The sequence below is a fragment of the Bombina bombina genome, chromosome 2 (genome assembly GCF_027579735.1).
Source record: "Bombina bombina isolate aBomBom1 chromosome 2, aBomBom1.pri, whole genome shotgun sequence".
In the NCBI taxonomy this organism is placed as follows: Eukaryota; Metazoa; Chordata; class Amphibia; order Anura; family Bombinatoridae; genus Bombina; species Bombina bombina.
The window spans coordinates 1163542058-1163562530 of NC_069500.1; the positions used below are offsets into that span (position 1 = coordinate 1163542058).

At 37.2% G+C, this 20473-nt stretch overlaps 1 protein-coding gene across 2 annotated transcripts in view; it reads left to right on the plus strand.

The window, feature by feature from the left end:
• WDR17 (WD repeat domain 17) overlaps positions 1 to 20473 on the plus strand; it is a 343395-nt gene that overhangs the window by 268272 nt on the left and 54650 nt on the right. For both annotated transcript variants that reach the window (XM_053703848.1, XM_053703847.1), the window contains exons 21-23: positions 3414 to 3502; positions 8070 to 8169; positions 8375 to 8514. In XM_053703848.1, the coding sequence (XP_053559823.1) occupies positions 3414 to 3502; positions 8070 to 8169; positions 8375 to 8514 (329 nt within the window). The remainder of the gene's footprint in view (positions 1 to 3413; positions 3503 to 8069; positions 8170 to 8374; positions 8515 to 20473) is intronic.

Below are 20473 nucleotides of genomic sequence, written 5' to 3' on the forward strand. Positions count from 1 at the left end.
TAAAACTAAATACCTACCTATAAAATAAACCCTAAGATAGCTACAATATAACAAATAGTTACATTGTAGCTAGCTTAGGGTTTATTTTTATTTTACAGGCAACTTTGTATTTATTTTAACTAGGTAGAATAGTTACTAAATAGTTAACTATTTAATAACTACCTAACTAAAATAAATACAAAAGTACCTGTAAAATAAAACCTAACCTAAGTTACAATTACACCTTACATTACACTATTATTAAATTAATTACCTACATTAACTACAATTAACTACAATTAAATCAAATTAAATAAAATTATCTAAAGTACAAAAACCCCCCACTAAATTACAGAAAATAATACAATAATTACAAGTTTTTTAAACTAATTGCACCTAATCTTATCCCCCTAATAAAATAAAAAAGCCCCCCAAAATAATAAAAAGCCCTACCCTATACTAAATTACAATAGCCCTTAAAAGGGCCTTTTGCGGGGCATTGCCCCAAAGTAATCAGCTCTTTTATCTGTAAAAAAAAGTACAATACCCCCCCAACATTAAAACCCACCACCCACACACCCAACACTACTCTAAAACCCACCCAATCCCCCCTCAAAAAAACCTAACATTAACCACTTGAAGATCACCCTACCTTGAGACGTTTTCACCCAACCGGGCCGAAGTACTCCACGAAGCCGGGCGAAGTGGTCCTCCAGACAGGTAGAAGTCTTCATCCAAGCTTGCCAGAAGAGGTCCTCCAGATGGGCAGAAGTCTTCATCCAGGCGGCATCTTCTATCTTCATCCATCCGGCTTGGAGCGGGTCCATCTTCAAGACATCCAGTGCGGAGCATTCTCTTCCAACGACATCCGACGACTGAATGAAGGTACCTTTAAGTGATGTCATCCAAGATGGCGTCCCTTGAATTCCGATTGGCTAATAGAATTCTATCAGCCAATCATAATTAAGGTAGGAAAAAGGATTGCATCAGCCAATAGGATTGAGCTTGCATTCTATTGGCTGTTCCAATCAGCCAATAGAATGCGAGCTCAATCCTATTGGCTGATTGGATCTTGGATGACGTCACTTAAAGGTACCTTCATTCAGTCATCGGATGTCATTGTAAGAGGATGCTCCGCGGCAGATATCTTGAAGATGGACCCCCTCCACGCCGGATGGATGAAGATAGAAGATGCCGCCTGGATGAAGACTTTTGCCCGTCTGGAGGACCTCTTCTGGCCGGATTGGATGAAGACTTCTACCCGTCTGGAGGATTACTTCGCCCGGCTTCGTTGAGGACTTCGGCCTGGTTGGTTGATGACGTCTCAAGGTAGGGTGATCTTCAGGGGGTTAGTGTTAGGTTTTTTAAGGGGAGATTGGGTGGGTTTTAGAGTAGGGTTGGGTGTGTGGGTGGTGGGTTTTAATGTTGGGGGGGTGTATTGTACTTTTTTTTACAGGTAAAAGAGCTAATTACTTTGGGGCAATGCCCTGCAAAAGGCCCTTTTAAGGGCTATTTGTAATTTAGTATAGGGTAGGGCTTTTTATTATTTTGGGGGGCTTTTTTATTTTATTAGGGGGATTAGGTTAGGTGTAATTAGTTTAAAAAACTTGTAATTATTTTATTATTTTCTGTAATTTAGTGTTTGTTTGTTTTTGTACTTTAGATAATTTTATTTCATTGTATTTAATTGTAGTTAATTGTAGTTAATGTAGGTAATTAATTTAATGATAGTGTAGTGTTAGGTGTAATTGTGACTTAGGTTAGGTTTTATTTTACAGGTACTTTTGTCTTTATTTTAACTAGGTAGTTATTAAATAGTTAATAACTATTGTACCTAGTTAAAATAAATACAAAGTTGCCTGTAAAATAAAAATAAATCCTAAGATAGCTACAATGTAACTATTAGTTATATTGTAGCTATCTTAGGGTATATTTTATAGGTAAGTAATTAGTTTTAAATAGGAATAATTTATTTAGATTTATTTAAATTAGATTTAAGTTAGGGGGTGTCAGAGTTAGTGTTAGACTTAGGTTTAATGGGTTAATACATTTAATATAGTGGCGGCAGTGTAGGGGGGGGGCAGATTAGGAGTTAATAAATATAATGTAGGTGGCGGTGGGCTCCGGGAGCGGTGGTTTAGGGGTTAAACACTTTATTTAGTTGCGGCGGGTTCCGGGAGCGGCAGGATAGGGGTTAAGAACTTTATGTAGGTGGCGGCGGTATAGGGGGCGGAAGATTAGGGGTTAATATGTATAATGTAGGTGGCGGTGGGCTCCGGGAGTGGCGGTTTAGGGGTTAATACATTTATTAGAGTTGTGGTAGGCTCTGGGAGTGGCAGTTTAGGGGTCAATAACTTTATTTATGTGCGGTGGGGTCCAGGAGCGGCGGTATAGGGGTAAACAGTATAGTATAGTGTGGGTGTTTAGTGACAGGGTACCAAGAAAGCTGTAAAAAAGCCGAAGAGCAGCGAGATCGATGACTGTTAGTTACCAACAGTCCGCTGCTCATCGCCCCGTACTTGGTGCAAGGCTTTTTGACAGCTTTTTTGGTAACTTTGGATAACGTATTCAGGTCAGCAGCAGCAATGTTAGATGAACTTAGATGAGCGTATTGGTGCCGTTGAATGCAAGAAAGTCGACGGCTTGATAAATAGAGGCCATAGTCACAATCTCTAACCATTATTTCAGTAAAATGGACAGGGGTTGGATTAGAGAAGTTGTATGTATTACACAATGAACAGAGTGCATATATGAAACAGCTGTTGACATCTTCATGTGACTGATTGTTTTTTTTTATAATGAATTAAACAAATATGAATATAAAAAATAAAGAAGCTTTTAATGAAATAATTGTTTTTATTTGAACTAACTCTTGTAAAGTTCTAGTAAAATAAGCATACCCAGCCCTCCCCTCCTGTTGCTACAAGTGTAGCAAGCAGTGTTTAACCCAATAGGATCCAACAAGTCTCTGGTATTCACAATTCTATTTAACTGGTTCCCTAAGCAAATATATAGTCTGGTGATATCTGCATCTATCCCCTGACATATATTTACTTATGCTGCTCCCTCCAGTTGGACCAACTCAATGACAAAACAATTACCACTTCTTTCCATTACACTCCCTATTAATTTTAATTTAGCACAAGACACCAGAGTGCAGGACATCACACCTAAGACTTGTCTACTAGTGGGAAATTATCCACTGTAATCTCTCAAATACTGAGACCCCCCCCCCCCCCACACACACACAGGTCCTTTGCAAGACCATTCTATCATTAGTATATGTACACACACACACATACATTTTATATATATATATATATATATATATATATATATATATATATATATATATATATATATATATATATATATATATATATATATATATATATATATATATAGTGTGTGTTTAAACATTTTCTCCTTTTCAGGCAGCTTGTGAAGGCAATATGCAGTCAGGACATATTTCTCTACCTACAGTGTCACCAACTGATGGAAACAACATAGAGGATTTTAATGAGTAAGTCAATTGACTGATATACCTAAATAGCTAGTAATGAGGATTGTTTTCAACAGTTTGGAATAGAGCAGCAGCCACATTCTCAGAGCAAACACACATTTTAATATTCATATTACACTGATGGAATAATCATTAATAAACTGGTCGTAATATTTTGTGTGTAGACATATACTGTGTGTATATATATATATATATATATATATATATATAGCAATTCTAAACAGTTTTGTTTTATTACATAACATCATTTTTACTTAGATTATTTTTTTTTTAACATAAACGGTGTAATATACCTGAACAAGCTCACTCTAACGGCTAGATTTAGAGTTTTGTCGGTAACGACCCGCGTAGCTAACGCTGGCTTTTTTCTGGCCGAAAACTTTAAAATAACTCTGGTATTGAGAGTCCACAGAATGGCTGCGTTAGGCTCCAAAAAAGGAGCGTACAGCATATTTAACGCAACTTCAACTCTCGATACCAGAGTTGCTTAGGGACGCGGCCAGCCTCAAAAACGTGCTCGTGCACGATTCCCCCATAGAAAACAATGGGGCTGTTTGAGCTGAAAAAAACCCTAACACCTGCAAAAAAGCCGCGTTCAGTTCCTAACGCAGCCCCATTGTTTGCTATGGGGAAACACTTCCTACGTCTGCACCTAACATGTACCCCAAGTCTAAACACCCCTAACCTTACACTTATTAACCCCTAATCTGCCGCCCCCGCTATCGCTGACCCCTGCATATTATTTTAAACCCCTAATCTGCCGCTCCGTACACCCCCGCCACCTACATTATCCCTATGTACCCCTAATCTGCTGCCCTAACATCGCCGACCCCTATATTATATTTATTAACCCCTAATCTGCCGCCCCCAACGTCGCCTCCACCTAACTACTTATTAACCCCTAATCTACCGACCGGGCCTGAGCGCTACTATAATAAATGTATTAACCCCTAATCCGCCTCACTCCCGCCTCAATAACCCTATAATAAATAGTATTAACCCCTAATCTGCCCTCCCTAACATTGCCGACACCTAACTTCAAGTGTTAACCCCTAATCTGCCGACAGGAGCTCACCGCTATTCTAATAAATGTATTAACCCCTAAAGCTAAGTCTAACCCTAACACTAACACCCCCCTAAATTAAATATAATTTAAATCTAACGAAATAAATTAACTCTTATTAAATAAATTATTCCTATTTAAAGCTAAATACTTACCTTAAAAATAAATCCTAATATAGCTACAATATAAATTATAATTATATTATAGCTATTTTAGGATTTATATTTATTTTACAGGTAACTTTGTATTTATTTTAACCAGGTACAATAGCTATTAAATAGTAAAGAACTATTTAATAGCTAAAATAGTTAAAATAATTACAAAATTACCTGTAAAATAAATCCTAACCTAAGTTACAATTAAACCTAACACTACACTATCAATAAATTAATTAAATAAAATACCTACAATTATCTACAATTAAACCTAACACTAACTATCAATAAATAAATTAAATACAATTCCTACAAATAAATACAATGAAATAAACTAACTAAAGTACAAAAATAAAAAAGAACTAAGTTACAAAAAATTAAAAAATATTTACAAACATTAGAAAAAAATTACAACAATTTTAAACTAATTACACCTACTCTAAGCCCCCTAATAAAATAACAAAGACCCCCAAAATAAAAAAATGCCCTAACCTATTCTAAATTACAAAAGTTCAAAGCTCTTTTACCTTACCAGCCCTGAACAGGGCCCTTTGCGGGGCATGCCCCAAAGAATTCAGCTCTTTTGCCTGTAAAAAAAACACATACAATACCCCCCCAACATTACAACCCACCACCCACATACCCCTAATCTAACCCAAACCCCCCTTAAATAAACCTAACACTAAGCCCCTGAAGATCTTCCTACCTTATCTTCACCATACCAGGTTCACCGATCGATCCAGAAGAGCTCCTCCGATGTCGTGATCCAAGCCCAAGCGGGGGGCTGAAGAGGTCCATGATCCGGCTGAAGTCTTCATCCAAGCGGGAGCTGAAGAGGTCCATGATCCGGATGAAGTCTTCTATCAACGGCATCTTCAATCTTCTTTCTTCCGGATCCATCTTGCAGACCTCCGACGCGGAACATCCTGCTGGCCCGACGGACTACCGACGAATGAAGGCTCCTTTAAGGGACGTCATCCAAGATGGCGTCCCTCGAATTCCGATTGGCTGATAGGATTCTATCAGCCAATCGGAATTAAAGTAGGAAAATTCTGATTGGCTGATGGAATCAGCCAATCACAATCAAGTTCAATCCGATTGGCCGATCCGATCAGCCAATCAGATTGAGCTTGCATTCTATTGGCTGTTCTGATCAGCCAATAGAATGCGAGCTCAATCTGATTGGCTGATCGGATCGGCCAATCGGATTGAACTTGATTCTGATTGGCTGATTCCATCAGCCAATCAGAATTTTCCTACCTTAATTCCGATTGGCTGATAGAATCCTATCAGCCAATCGGAATTCGAGGGACGCCATCTTGGATGACGTCCCTTAAAGGAGCCTTCATTCGTCGGTAGTCCGTCGGGCCAGCAGGATGTTCCGCGTCGGAGGTCTGCAAGATGAATCCGGAAGAAAGAAGATTGAAGATGCCGTTGATAGAAGACTTCATCCGGATCATGGACCTCTTCAGCTCCCGCTTGGATGAAGACTTCAGCCAGATCATGGACCTCTTCAGCCCCCCGCTTGGGCTTGGATCACGACATCAGAGGAGCTCTTCTGGATCGATCGGTGAACCTGGTATGGTGAAGATAAGGTAGGAAAATCTTCAGGGGCTTAGTGTTAGGTTTATTTAAGGGGGGTTTGGGTTAGATTAGGGGTATGTGGGTGGTGGGTTGTAATGTTGGGGGGGGGGGGTATTGTATGTGTTTTTTTTACAGGCAAAAGAGCTGAATTCTTTGGGGCATGCCCCGCAAAGGGCCCTGTTCAGGGCTGGTAAGGTAAAAGAGCTTTGAACTTTTGTAATTTAGAATAGGGTAGGGCATTTTTTTATTTTGGGGGTCTTTGTTATTTTATTAGGGGGCTTAGAGTAGGTGTAATTAGTTTAAAATTGTTGTAATTTTTTTCTAATGTTTGTAAATATTTTTTTATTTTTTGTAACTTAGTTCTTTTTTATTTTTTGTACTTTAGTTAGTTTATTTCATTGTATTTATTTGTAGGAATTGTATTTAATTTATTTATTGATAGTTAGTGTTAGGTTTAATTGTAGATAATTGTAGGTATTTTATTTAATTAATTTATTGATAGTGTAGTGTTAGGTTTAATTGTAACTTAGGTTAGGATTTATTTTACAGATAATTTTGTAATTATTTTAACTATTTTAGCTATTGTACCTGGTTAAAATAAATACAAAGTTACCTGTAAAATAAATATAAATCCTAAAATAGCTATAATATAAATATAATTTATATTGCAGCTATATTAGGATTTATTTTACAGGTAAGTATTTAGCTTTAAATAGGAATAATTTATTTAATAAGAGTTAATTAATCTTGTTAGATTTAAATTATATTTAATTTAGGGGGGTGTTAGTGTTAGGGTTAGACTTAGCTTTAGGGGTTAATAAATTTATTAGAATAGCGGTGAGCTCCAGTCGGCAGATTAGGGGTTAATGTTTGAAGTTAGGTGTCGGCGATGTTAGGGAGGGCAGATTAGGGGTTAATACTATTTATTATAGGGTTAGTGAGGCGGATTAGGGGTTAATAACTTTATTATAATAGCGGTGCGGTCCGCTCGGCAGATTAGGGGTTAATAAGTGTAGGCAGGTGGAGGCGACGTTGTGGGGGGCAGATTTGGGGTTAATAAATATAATATAGGGGTCGGCGGTGTTAGGGGCAGCAGATTAGGGGTACATAAGGATAACGTAAGTAGCGGCGCTTTGCGGTCAGCAGATTAGGGGTTAATTATTGTAGGTAGCTGGGGGCGACGTTGTGGGGGGTAGGTTAGGGGTTAATAAATATAATACAGGGGTCGGCAGTGTTAGGGGCAGCAGATTAGGGGTACATAAGGATAACGTAGGTGGCGGTCGGCAGATTAGGGGTTAAAAAAATTTAATAGAGTGGCGGCGATGTGGGGGGACCTCGGTTTAGGGGTACATAGGTAGTTTATGGGTTTTAGTGTACTTTAGAGCACAGTAGTTAAGAGCTTTATGAACCGGCGTTAGCCCAGAAAGCTCTTAACTACTGACTTTTTTCTGCGGCTGGAGTTTTGTCGTTAGAATTCTAACGCTCACTTCAGACACGACTCTAAATACCAGCGTTAAAAAGATCCCATTGAAAAGATAGGATACGCAATTGACGTAAGAGGATCTGCGGTATGGAAAAGTCGCGGCTGAAAAGTGAGCGTTAGACCCTTTCCTGACTGACTCCAAATACCGGCGGTAGCCTAAAACCAGCGTTAGGAGCCTCTAACGCTGGTTTTCACGGCTACCGCCAAACTCCAAATCTAGGCCTAATTTAGTAGCCGAGACAAACAAACAATTAATTAATGCCTCTTACTTTTTAATCCTAGACTCCTACACAGAGTCAGTGCAGAGTTGGCTGAATGGTATTTCCAGGATGGAAGGGCGGTCCTAGCAGCATGTTGTCATTTAGCTGTGGACAATATTGAAGTGAGGCTCTTTATTTTGACCATATAAGCATTAATATGTTTGTTGCATGTATTCATCACAAATTATATATCATTTATAGAACTTAACATCATGTATTTAACGTATTCACATCAAGCAGTTTGTTGATTTTCATGTTGGTCTGTGCCAAAACAAATTTGTAGCACAAATCCTAACATATCCCTATTCAATTTTTATTTTGAGCAAGCTTGCAATGGCAAACCTCATCCGTGGCAATGAACTAGAACTGGCAGTGTGCGTGGGCACGGTCCTTGGAGAGGGTGCAGGACAAGCCACAGAATATGCATTAGAACTACTTGCAAGAAAATGTATGACTGTTACCACCTGGTATGTATATTAGAAAATGTCACTGCACTTATATTGAAAATGCATAAAAATAGAGGATGCTGCTGTATTTTTGCATTTTGCAAAATAAATAGTTAAAATATTTGACTTTAGATTGTTAGATTATTTGATAAATTTCCTTCTTAGCTACCAGCAAGTAATGCTTTTCTTCATGTTACATATCAGTAAAAACTGTTGACTTTGAAATTGTTTTCAGATGGGCTTTCATGGTCCAATAAACTGATTTCAAATTCTGACAGTCAGTATGTGTTAAGCCCTATTTGTCAGTAGTTTTCAGATGACTTCAGCCTGACTTAAAGCATCAGATTCTTAACATTGAGCTTTAAAGCAAGTTAAAAATAGACTTAGGAATCCTTGTTTAAAAGATGCAGTTCTTATAAAAGGGACAGTAAACACTTTGTAATTGCAAGATGTGTCTGCAGTCTTGCAATAAGTTAGCATACTGGTGAGTTTGAAAATATTTGGAATGCATCATCCCCCAAGTCTGAAGCAATTGTTTTTAATTGTTTCAATAAACTCCACTCACCACTTATTTGGAGGACCCAATATTGGCCTGTTACTGGAGTAGACAAGGCTAGCCACAGTCATTGAGGCCTACTTATCAAGCTGTCAACTGTGCTGCATTCGCCGGCACCAATACGCTCGCCTGACATCGCCTACCATCGCTGCCGCGGACCTTAATACGTTCTCCATATTTAACAAAAAAGCTGTCAAAAAGCTGCGCACCAAGTACGGGGCAATGAGCAGCAGACTGTTGTTAACTAAACAGTCATCGATCTCGCTACTATTCGGCTTTTTCACAGCTTTATTTGTATACTGTCACTATGTACCGCCACTATACTAAACCGTAACCCCTATACCACCGCTCCCGGACCCCGCCGCAACTAAATAAAGTTATTAACCCCTAAACCGCCGCTCCCAGACTCCACCGCAACTAAATAAAGTTATTAACCCCTAAACCGCCAGCCCCCCACATCGCCATAAACTAAATTAACCTATTAACCCCTAAACCTAACAACCCGCTAACTTTATATTAAATTTTAATTCATCCCTATCTTATAATAAATTTAAACTTACCTTTACAATTACATTAAACTATATTAAACTAATAACTAACCTACCCTAACTGTTATACTAAAATGACATTAAACTATATTAAATTATTAATTAATCTACCCTAACTTTTATACTAAAATTACATTAAACTATATTAAACTATTAATTAATCTACCCTAACTATTATACTAAAATTACATTAAACTATATTAAAATAAAAATTAACCTACCCTAACTTTTATACTAAAATTACATTAAACTACAAATTAAATTAACTATATTATATATTTAAACACCTAACCCTTCTCAAATAATTAAAATCTACACAAAAAAATTACTGTTACAAAAAACTAACAACTAAGTTACACAAAAAAAAAAATTATCAAAGATTTAAACTAATTACACCTAATCTAAGGGCCCTATGAAAATAAAAAAGCCCCCCCAAAATAAAAAAAAACCTTAACCTACAATAAACTACAAATAGCCCTTAAAAGGGCCTTTTGCAGGGCATTGCCCCAAATAAATCAGCTATTTTACCTGTTACAAAAAAATACAAATACCCCCCAACAGTAAAACCCACCACCCACACCACCAACCCCCCAAATAAACACCTATCTAAAAAAACCTAAGCTCCCCATTGCCCTGAAAAGGGCATTTGGACGGGCATTGCCCTTAAAAGGGCATTTAGCTCTATTGCAGCCCAAACCCTAAACTAAAACTAAAACCCACCAAACACACCCTTAAAAAATCCTAACACTACCCCCTGAAGATCGACTTACATTTTTGAAGATCCGACATCCATCCTCAAAGAAGCCGGGAAAAGTCCTCATCGAAGCGGCCGAAGTCTTCATCCAAACCCACAGAAGTTTTCACCAAGACGGCATCTTCTATCTTCATCCATCCGGCAAGGAACGGCTCCATCTTCCAGACATCAGACGCGGAGCATCCTCTTCTTACGACGTCTTCTTCTAAATGAATGTTCCTTTAAATGACGTCATCCAAGATTGCGTCCTTTAGATTCCGATTGGCTGATAGAATTCTATCAGCTAATCGGAATTAAGGTAGAAAAAATCCTATTGGCTGTTGCAATCATCCAATGGGATTGAGCTTTAATCCTATTGGCTGATCCAATCAGCCAATAGAATGCGAGCTCAATCCTATTGGCTGATTGGATAAGCCAATAGGATGAAAGCTCAATTCTATTGGCTAATTGCAACAGCCAATAGGATTTTTTCAACCTTAATTCCGATAGGCTGATAGAATTCTATCAGCCAATCGGAATCTAAGGGACGCCATCTTGGATGACGTAATTTAAAGGAACCTTCATTCCGAAGAAGACGTCGTAAGAAGAGGATGTTCCGCGTTGGATGTCTGGAAGATGGAGCTGCTCTACGCCGGATGGATGAAGATAGAAAATGCCGTCTGGGTGAAGACTTCTGCGGGCTTGGATAATGACTTCGGCCGCTTTGATGAGGACTTCTGCTGGCTTCTTGGATGACAGATGTCGGATCTTCAAAACTGTAAGTCGATCTTCAGGGGTTAGTTTTAGGATTTTTTAAGGGTGTATTGGGTGGGTTTTAGTTTTAGATTAGGGTTTGGGCTGCGATAGAGCTAAATGCCCATCCAAATGTCCTTTTCAGGGCAATGGGGAGCTTAAGTTTTTTTAGTTAGGTTTTTATTTGGGGGGTTGGTTGTGTGGGTGGTTGGTTTTACTGTTGGGGGATATTTGTATTTTTTTGTTACAGGTAAAAGAGCTGATTTCTTTGGAGCAATGCCCCGCAAAAGGCCCTTTTAAGGGCTATTTGTAGTTTATTGTAGGTTAGAGTTTTTTTTATTTTGGGGGGGCTTTTTTATTTTCATAGGGCCCGTAGATTAGGTGTAATTAGTTTAAATCTTTGATAATTTATTTATTTTTTGTAACTTAGTTAATTATTAGTTTAATATAGTTTAATTTAATTTTAAAGGTAAGTTTAAATTTATTATAAGATAGGGATGAGTTAAAATTTAATATAAAGTTAGCGGGTTGTTAGGTTTAGGGGTTAATAGGTTAATTTAGTTTATGGCGATGTGGGGGGCTGGCAGTTTAGGGGTTAATAACTTTATTTAATTGCGGTGGGCTCCGGGAGCGGCGGCATAGGGGTTAAAAAATGTATGTAGGTGGCAGCGGGATCTGGAGCGGCAGATTAGGGATTAATAAATATAATGTAGGTGGTGGCGGTGTAGGGGCGGCAGATTAGGGGTTAATAAGTATAATGTAGGTGGCGGCGGTGTAGGGGGCAGCAGATTAGGGGTGTTTAGACTCGGGGTACATGTTAGGGTGTCAGGTGTAAACTTTACTTTTATTCTCCCATAGAAATCAATGGGATATTGGGCAGCAGCGAACTTGAGCTTTCACTGCTTTCAGACTCCCATTGATTCCTATGGCATCCGCCGCCTCCAGGGCGGCGGATTGAAAACCAGGTACACTGGGCTGGAATAGTGGCTAGCGTACCTGGTAGTTATTTGATAAGTAGCAAAAGTAGTCAGAATTTGCATTCGGAACATCTGTAGTGCTGTAAGCATCGATCTGTGTCAGACTGAGACCGGCAGATCGTATGTTACGTCACAAAATTCTACTTTTGCCGGTCTGTAGGCTTTGATAACTAAGGGGAATCAGGCTCTCCACAATTATGCTGCGGAATTCCAGTGTATTTGCAGGTTGATGGCTTGATAAATAGGCCTCCTTATGTTAACAGACCTCATTGTTTTGAAGTTCTCTGCTAAAGCCAGTTTGGGGCAGATATGTGGAAGGGTAAGGCTCAGTTCTCAGAACTGGAAAACTCTTCATTTTCAGACTTAAATTACAGGGAAAGGGGGCAAAATAAATAACTGAAGTATATTGCAAAGTTTTACTTTACTGCACATAATGAAACATCTCAAAGTGTTTACTGACCCTTTGTTTTATAAACAAAAATTAAAAGTGTTTCCCTATATTTAATGACATGTTTGATAACTAATGAGATAAACCTTGCAGTTTGTTATGTACATTTTCTATATATAAATGTATAAATATGTAAGTTTCTTAAAGGGACATAAAACCCCAAGCTTTTCTTTCATGATTCATCTAGAGCATGTAACTTTTAAAACATTACCAGTTTACTATCATTCAATTTGCTCTGTTCTCTTGCTTTCCTTTGCTGAAAAGCATACCTAAGTAGGCTCAGGAGCATCAATGCACTACTGGGAGCTAGCTGCTAATTGGTGGCTTCACTTGGCTCACTTGATGTCCAGCTAGCTCCCAGTAGTGCATTTCTGCACCTTCAACAAAGGATACCAACAGAATTAATTGTATGAAAGAAGTAAATTAGAAAGTTGTTTTAAATTGTATTCTCTATATGACTCATGAAATAAATAGTTGGGGTTTATATCCATTTAAAAGTGCTAAACAATGTCTTGGTTACTGACTTATTTATTGAGGTTTGCTTCTTTATACTAATCTAACTCTAGATACAACATTTTCCTGACTGAATTTTTAAATACAGATGCTTTCAATGGTGTCTTTGAATGATGGTTTAAAGGGACATGAAACCCAAAATTTGTATTTCATGATTCAGATAGAGAATACAATGTTAAACAACTTTCCAATTTACTTCTATTATTTAATTTGCTTCCTTCTCTTGTTATCCTTTGCTGAAATGTTTATCTAGGCAAGCTCAGGAGCAGCAGAGAACATAGGTTCTAGCTGTTGATTGGCGGCTGCATATATACTGTATATATGGATTGTGATAGGCTTACCCATGTATTCAGTTAGAAACCATTAGTGCATTGCTGCTCCTTCAACAAATGATACCAATAGAATGAAACTAATTTGATAATAGAAGTAAATTAGAAAGTTGTTTAAAATTATATTCTCTATCTGAATCATGAAAGTAAAAAAATGTATTCCTTTAAATCTAATTTTTGATGAGTAGGAATTATGATTATTGATATCTTTAGCAATAAGATTGCAGTTTAAGAATGACACAAATACAGCTACATACAATATGTGTATGGTTTTACCAAATTTTAAAGTTGAAATAAAGAATTTCTTGGGATCATTGTCGTATGGAGGCTTTTAAATCTGCATTCATATAAGAGACAAAATCCCTGTCATTAAATGTAGATTTGCACCTTAAAACTCTCTTTATTTTGAAGCTGATTTTACTTAAAACTCAAAACTTAGCTGGACCTGCATATTCAGCTACCTGGGAAGCTGCATTTTGGACAAAAAGTCATTCTGGCCTTATCCAATTTCTAATACAAATGAAGAGAGAAAACATTAGACCCAGCTTTAATTTACAGTGGTAGTTATGTATGGTTCCTACTGAAGCTAAGGAGATGAGAGTTTATTTAAAATGTCATTTCAGATATTTTATTTTTAATTTTTGATACGTAATTTTCTATTTTTAATGCAAATTCTAAGTCAGGGTGTCCTATCTTTTTACATTATCACTTGCATTATGTTCGGAAATATTTTGAAATATTAACTGATAAACTTTGAACTGTACGTATGCATAATTACCATTCAAATAAACAAAGTTTTAGTTAGATTTGACAGTTTTAACTTGAAGGATGTGAATAGTAACTTGGTGCAGACCCAGACAGACAAAGGCATCTCTAACAATAGGACAATTGCTAGTTCCAGGGTGGGATATTTAACTTTTCCTCCTGGGTTCAGACACATACACTTTTAAGGATGGAGAAGTTAAGGGCCAGATTAAATATGAGTTTATTTGGGAAGAGCTGGCGCTTTAGAACTACTCTTAAGCCAAGTACAGGAGGGCTTCCTCAAATAGGCCCCCAAAAAACAACTAATAAAAAGAGAGGGGTTAGTACTGGTGCTAAAAGCTGAGGATAAGGAGTAATAGTATAAGGGTATCTATGATAGTGGCAATATGGTGTAAATGCCCTTCAAATTAGGTATATATACTAAGGTGTGAATCTATTTTCTAGATGTGTAAGGACTACAAAGTGTATAAATGTGTAACTAAGGATGAGCTCGAACAAGCAGATTACAGTAGTATCAAATTTAATACATATAATATATATTGAAATGTTAATCCAATGTGTATTGTAGATAGTACTAGGAATATAAGACTAAGCAATGTGGATATAAAGTGTTGTAGTGCTCTGCTATTAATAGATGCAGATATGGGTGAAACACAGTTCTAAAAATGCAATTTTTAAAAATGCAATTGTTAAAAAGTAACTTTTAGTTACAACAGGTTATAATGATACATATTTCCAACTACAAAAGACCAAGTTAAAATAATCTATAGTTGGAATAATACTAAATTAGAAATAAACGGCTAGATTACAAGTTGTGCGTTAGGGTAAAAAAGCAGCCTTAACAGGTCCTAACGCTGCTTTTTTATGCCCGCTGGTATTACGAGTCTTGCAGGTTTAGGGTCACCGCACACTTTTTTGGCCTTACCGCAAAATGACTTACGTAAACTTCGTAAAGTCTTTTTTCTATGGGACTTCCATAGCGCCGGTATTAAGAGTCTGTCCTGGGAGGCCGAAAAGTGAGCGGTACACCCTCTACCTCCAAGAGTCCTAACGCATTTAAAAGTCAGTAGTTAAGAGTTTTATGGTACAACGCCGTAAAATAAAACTCATAGCTAAAGTGCTAAAAAACACTAACACCACTACCTATTAACCCCTAAACCAAGGCCTTCCCGCATCGCAAACACTAAAGTAACATTTTTAACCCCTAATCTGCCACTCCGGACACCGCCGCCACCTACATTATATTTATGAACCCCTAATCTGCTGCCCCTAACTTTGTAATTTAGTTTAGATTATTTTATTGTATTTTAGTTTAGATATTTGTAGTTTATTTAATTTATTGATAGTGTACGTGTATTTGTAACTTACGTTAGGATTTATTTTACAGGTAAATTGGTAATTATTTTAACTATGTAGCTATTAAATATTAACTATTTAATAGCTATTGTACCTAGTTAAAATAAATACCAAGTTACCTGTAAAATAAATATAAACCCTAAAATAGCTACAATGTAATTATTAATTACATTGTAGCTATCTTAGGGTTTATTTTATAGGTAAATATTTAGATTTAAACAGGAATATTTTAATTAATAATATTAATATTAATTAGATTTATTTTAATAAGAATTTAGTTAGGGATGTTAGAGTTAGTTAGGGTTATTATACTTAATATATATATATATATATATATATATATATATATATATATATATATATATATATATATATATATATATATATATATATATAATCCCATCCGGTGTACAGTGTTACCCTCCAGTGGTCATCTGCCTGTGTGCAAACATGTGTTAAATATTCCTGGAAAAACGTCGCACTCACAGGTCTTTGGATAAAGCAAATAAAATACTTTTAATGAAACGTTTTCGGGGAATTTCTCCCCATCATCAGCATAAACACAAACTGCATCAAACAAACTTATATAGTAAGTGCAAATAATCAAACTAATTTTCAAAAAACCTGTGTAGGGTGTCCTCTCAGTGTAGTGGCGCCAAACCTTGTGTGTGTGGAACGCAAACTGCGTTCCAGTATGTGAACCGGAAGTGCTACATGTGCTACCCTTTCCGGTATAAACATTATTCAAAGAAGTTAATTTTTAATTTTTAATTTTTAGCAAATATACTTGCAATAGCTGCCTATTGCTAGTTGCTTCTTATACATTATGTTTGTCAAAATATCAAAGTGTACACAATATTACATAATCTATGTCTCGTGTTCTATGTATATACCTCTCTATGTGAGTTCCACGGTTTGCGTGAATCAATCTTACATGTGTGATCATACCCTATTGAAGCAAACGTGTGTATATTATTATAAGTGTTAACATCTTGTTGTTGCCCGCTATGTTATTTCAATCAACTTATATTCCTACATGTGTCCCTCGATCAGCTGTGTGGGCTCCGTATATGACCCCGCGGTCATAATCTGGTTGTCATAGGAACCGTTAACTATGCCTGATCTGATTTAGGCGGATGGCTCTATGGTTATCCCCTTAGTATTATGTATCTTTACTATATCAAGGGGTGAATGTGCGGTCTCCCTTAATGGGGGTTATATAGACCATCTCTGTATTCTACCTATTCTAATAAGGACTCTGCTGAGGTATCCATATGAGTTATATGCTAAGTACTCATATATAAAACTAAAAAATTTTTTGTTACAGTTAAAATGTAATAAATTAAAGCAACTCTGTTTTTGTTGCTGTGATGTACACTTAGTGTGAGTTATGTGTATTTGGTTTTGTAGATTGTATCTATCCCACTTGTGTGTCTCCATGCCCCTTGTACACACTGTGAAGAACACATATTCTTTTTCTAATTTTAAGTAAACTGTTATTTCCATATTACTTCATATGGTTACTTTATGTTCACTTTCTTCAAAATTTCTGTTTTTAATGAATGTTCTTGTATAAGTCCCAATTCTATGACCTTGTGTGATGTATTTGCACAACCTGACATGGGGTGAGTATGGGTTAGACTTCTTTGAATAATGTTTATACCGGAAAGGGTAGCACATGTAGCACTTCCGGTTCACATACTGGAACGCAGTTTGCGTTCCACACACACAAGGTTTGGCGCCACTACACTGAGAGGACACCCTACACAGGTTTTTTGAAAATTAGTTTGATTATTTGCACTTACTATATAAGTTTGTTTGATGCAGTTTGTGTTTATGCTGATGATGGGGAGAAATTCCCCGAAAACGTTTCATTAAAAGTATTTTATTTGCTTTATCCAAAGACCTGTGAGTGCGACGTTTTTCCAGGAATATATATATATATATATATATATAATATAATAACGATATTAACTGTATTAACCCTAATATAATTAGGGTTAATATAGTTAATATAGCTGGCGGTGGTGTAGGGGGATTAAATTAGGGGTTAATATTTTTAAAATAGATGGCGGCGGTGTAAGGGGCTCACTTTAGGGGGTAGGTAAGATAGATGGCGGCGGGGTAGGGGCTCACTTTAGGGGGTAGGTAAGATAGATGGCGGTGGGGTAGGGGCTCACTTTAGGGGGTAGGTAAGGTAGATGGCGGCGGGTTAGGGTCTCACTTTAGGGGGTAGGTAAGGTAGATGGTGGCGGGGTAGGGGCTCACTTTAGGGGGTAGGTAAGGTAGATGGCGGCGGGGTAGGGGCTCACTTTAGGGGGTAGGTAAGGTAGATGGCGGTGGGGTAGGGGCTCACATTAGGGGGTTATAGATTTAATATAGCTGGCGGCGGGGTCCGGGAGAGGCAGTTTAGGGGTTAATACATTTTTATTGTTAGGATCGTAAGGGGGGATAGCGGATAGAGGGTTAGACGTGTTGGGCTATGTTTAGGAGGCGTGTTAGACAGTACGGGAGATTTAATAACTTTAGTCAGGTTTTGTAGGCGCCGGCAGTTTCTAAAGTGCCGTAAGTCACTGGCGACTCCAGAAATTTGTGCTTACGCAGATTTCTGGACATCGCTGGTTTATCCGACTTACGGCACTTTAGCCTCTGACGACGCCGTATATAGGATAGCTCGAGTTGCGAGCTGAAACTGCAGGCGGCGGGGGTTCCCTCGCTTGCACCGCAAAGTACGATCTATATCAGATCGCGCCCTTTATATCCACATTGTTTAGTCTTATATTTCTAGTACTATCTACAATACACTTGGATTAACATTTCAATTGTGACTATAAGTCTATTTAATATTTATACACTTTGTAGTCCTTACACATCTAGAAAATAGATTCATACCTTAGTATATATACCTCATTTGAAGGGCATTTACACCGTATTGCCACTATCATAGATACCCTTATACTATTACTCCTTATCCTTAGCTTTCAGCGCCAGTACTAACCCCTCTCTTCAGATTAAATATGAGGCCCCACAGATCTTAGTTTGGAAAATCCTGGTCTGTGTTCTAATGTGTTTTATTAATTGTTGGTATTTTTCTCTTAGCTTTCCTTCTCTTGGATACAGGTATCATTTGGTTTTGTGTGTGTTTTTTTTAATAATAATAGTAATAATGATTTATTGATATCCCAAGAGGGGTTTTAAGAAGCCCTTCTGAGTAAAATGTGCAAATGTGAAATGAAAGTATAAAATAATTATGTAAACATTGTGGTTTAAATCCTTTTTGTGCATAATAATAATAAATGTAAGAGAATATTTCATTAATAAAGTTCAATATGCTAATGCTGCTCTTTTTTATAAATAGCTTCAAAATGTTGGTACTATACACATAAGGTGGAGAAAAGGGTTAACAGACGTGGGAAGTGCCTACAAATACTTTATTAAGATCGAATGTTCCCATCAAGGAGGAACAACTTGTTTACAAAGACAACCCAAGTTTAAATGTCATTTTAATAAGGTTTACATGAATCAAGATAGGCTCCATCATACGTCTGACAATAAGGCCTTTGCCATAACTGTTTAAAAATATATTTGCTTCCATTTTTAATACAAATACATAAATTACCAGAAAAATTAGACAAATGGAGACCTCATTGTGTTTAGTTTAGAATGGATGGCATCTAGCGTCATTAACTTGTTAAAATGCCACATCCTGAAGCTTCATTTTTATATAACCCATCTAATTGGTTAGTTTAAAATAAGGTAAAATGTCCATCATTGCAAGATATATATTCTTTATAAAATGCCACAGAATACTCTCTCTCCCTCCCTCCCTTTTTCTCTCCTCTCTCTCTCCTCTCTTTCTCATTCTCTCTCTCTCTCTTCTCTCTCTGTTTCTCCTCTCTCCTTCTCTTTCTCTCTCTCTCTCTCTCTCTCTCTCTCCTCTCTCTTCTCTTTCTCTCCTCTCTTCTCTCTCTTCTCTCTCTCCTCTCTCTCTCTCTCTCTCTCTCTCTCTCTCCTCTCTCTCTCTCTATCTCTCCTATCTTTCTCGCCTTCTCTCTCCCTCTCTCTCTCTCCCTGTTCTCTTTCTCTCTCTCTTCTTCTTCTTCTTCTTCTTCTTCTCTCTTTCTCTTCTATTTCTCTGTCTCCTCTTTCTCTCTCTTTCTCCTCTATCCTTCTATTTTTCTTTCTCTCTCTTTCCTTTTCTTTCTCTCTCTCTCTCCTTCTCTGCTTCTCTCTCTCACTCTCTCTCCTTATCTCTCTCCTTCTCTTTCTCTCTCTCCTATTTTTCTCTCTCTCCTCCTCCTCTTGCTCTCTCTCACCTTCTCTCTATCTCTCTCTCTCTCTCTCTCTCTCTCACTCTCTCTCTCTCTCTCTCTCACCTCTTTATTGCCTTCTTTCTTTCTTTCTCTCCCTCTCTTTCTCTCCTCTCTCCTTTGCTCTCTCTCTCTCTCTCGCTCTCTCTCTCTCTCTCTCTCTCTCCTCTCTCTCTCTCCTCTCTCTATTTTAAATAGAAGAAATCAATATTTAACCAAGTCTGTGTTTTTCTGTGTTTTGTTCTACTATCTGTAGTTTTTAAGATTTGAGTTGTTTAGTCTAAGGTTAAATTCTAAATCTCTGCTAATTTTTTTTAGTTATTATTGTTGAATGCATGGCAATGTCCATGCTGAGAATACCAATGTGAAGTAAATCACTTTAGTAGATTGTAACTAAGTCATTTCTGGAATACATCTTGTATACTGGGACGAAAGCCATTTCATGGCGGATATTCAGTAATAAGCAATATAGGGATTGCAATGGTTTTTATTCTGGGAATAAAATACAAATAAAATCTTTACTGTTTCTGCACTTTCCTAATTATTAAAGTTGTATGCGTTAACTATCCTTGCCCAGTGAGGAGACATTTTTAAATGGCAGCTTGTAATTCCCATTATACTGTGCAGACACTTACAGCCTGATGCACAGATTACTTTTTGATATTATATAAAAGACCTACTGACCCAATTTA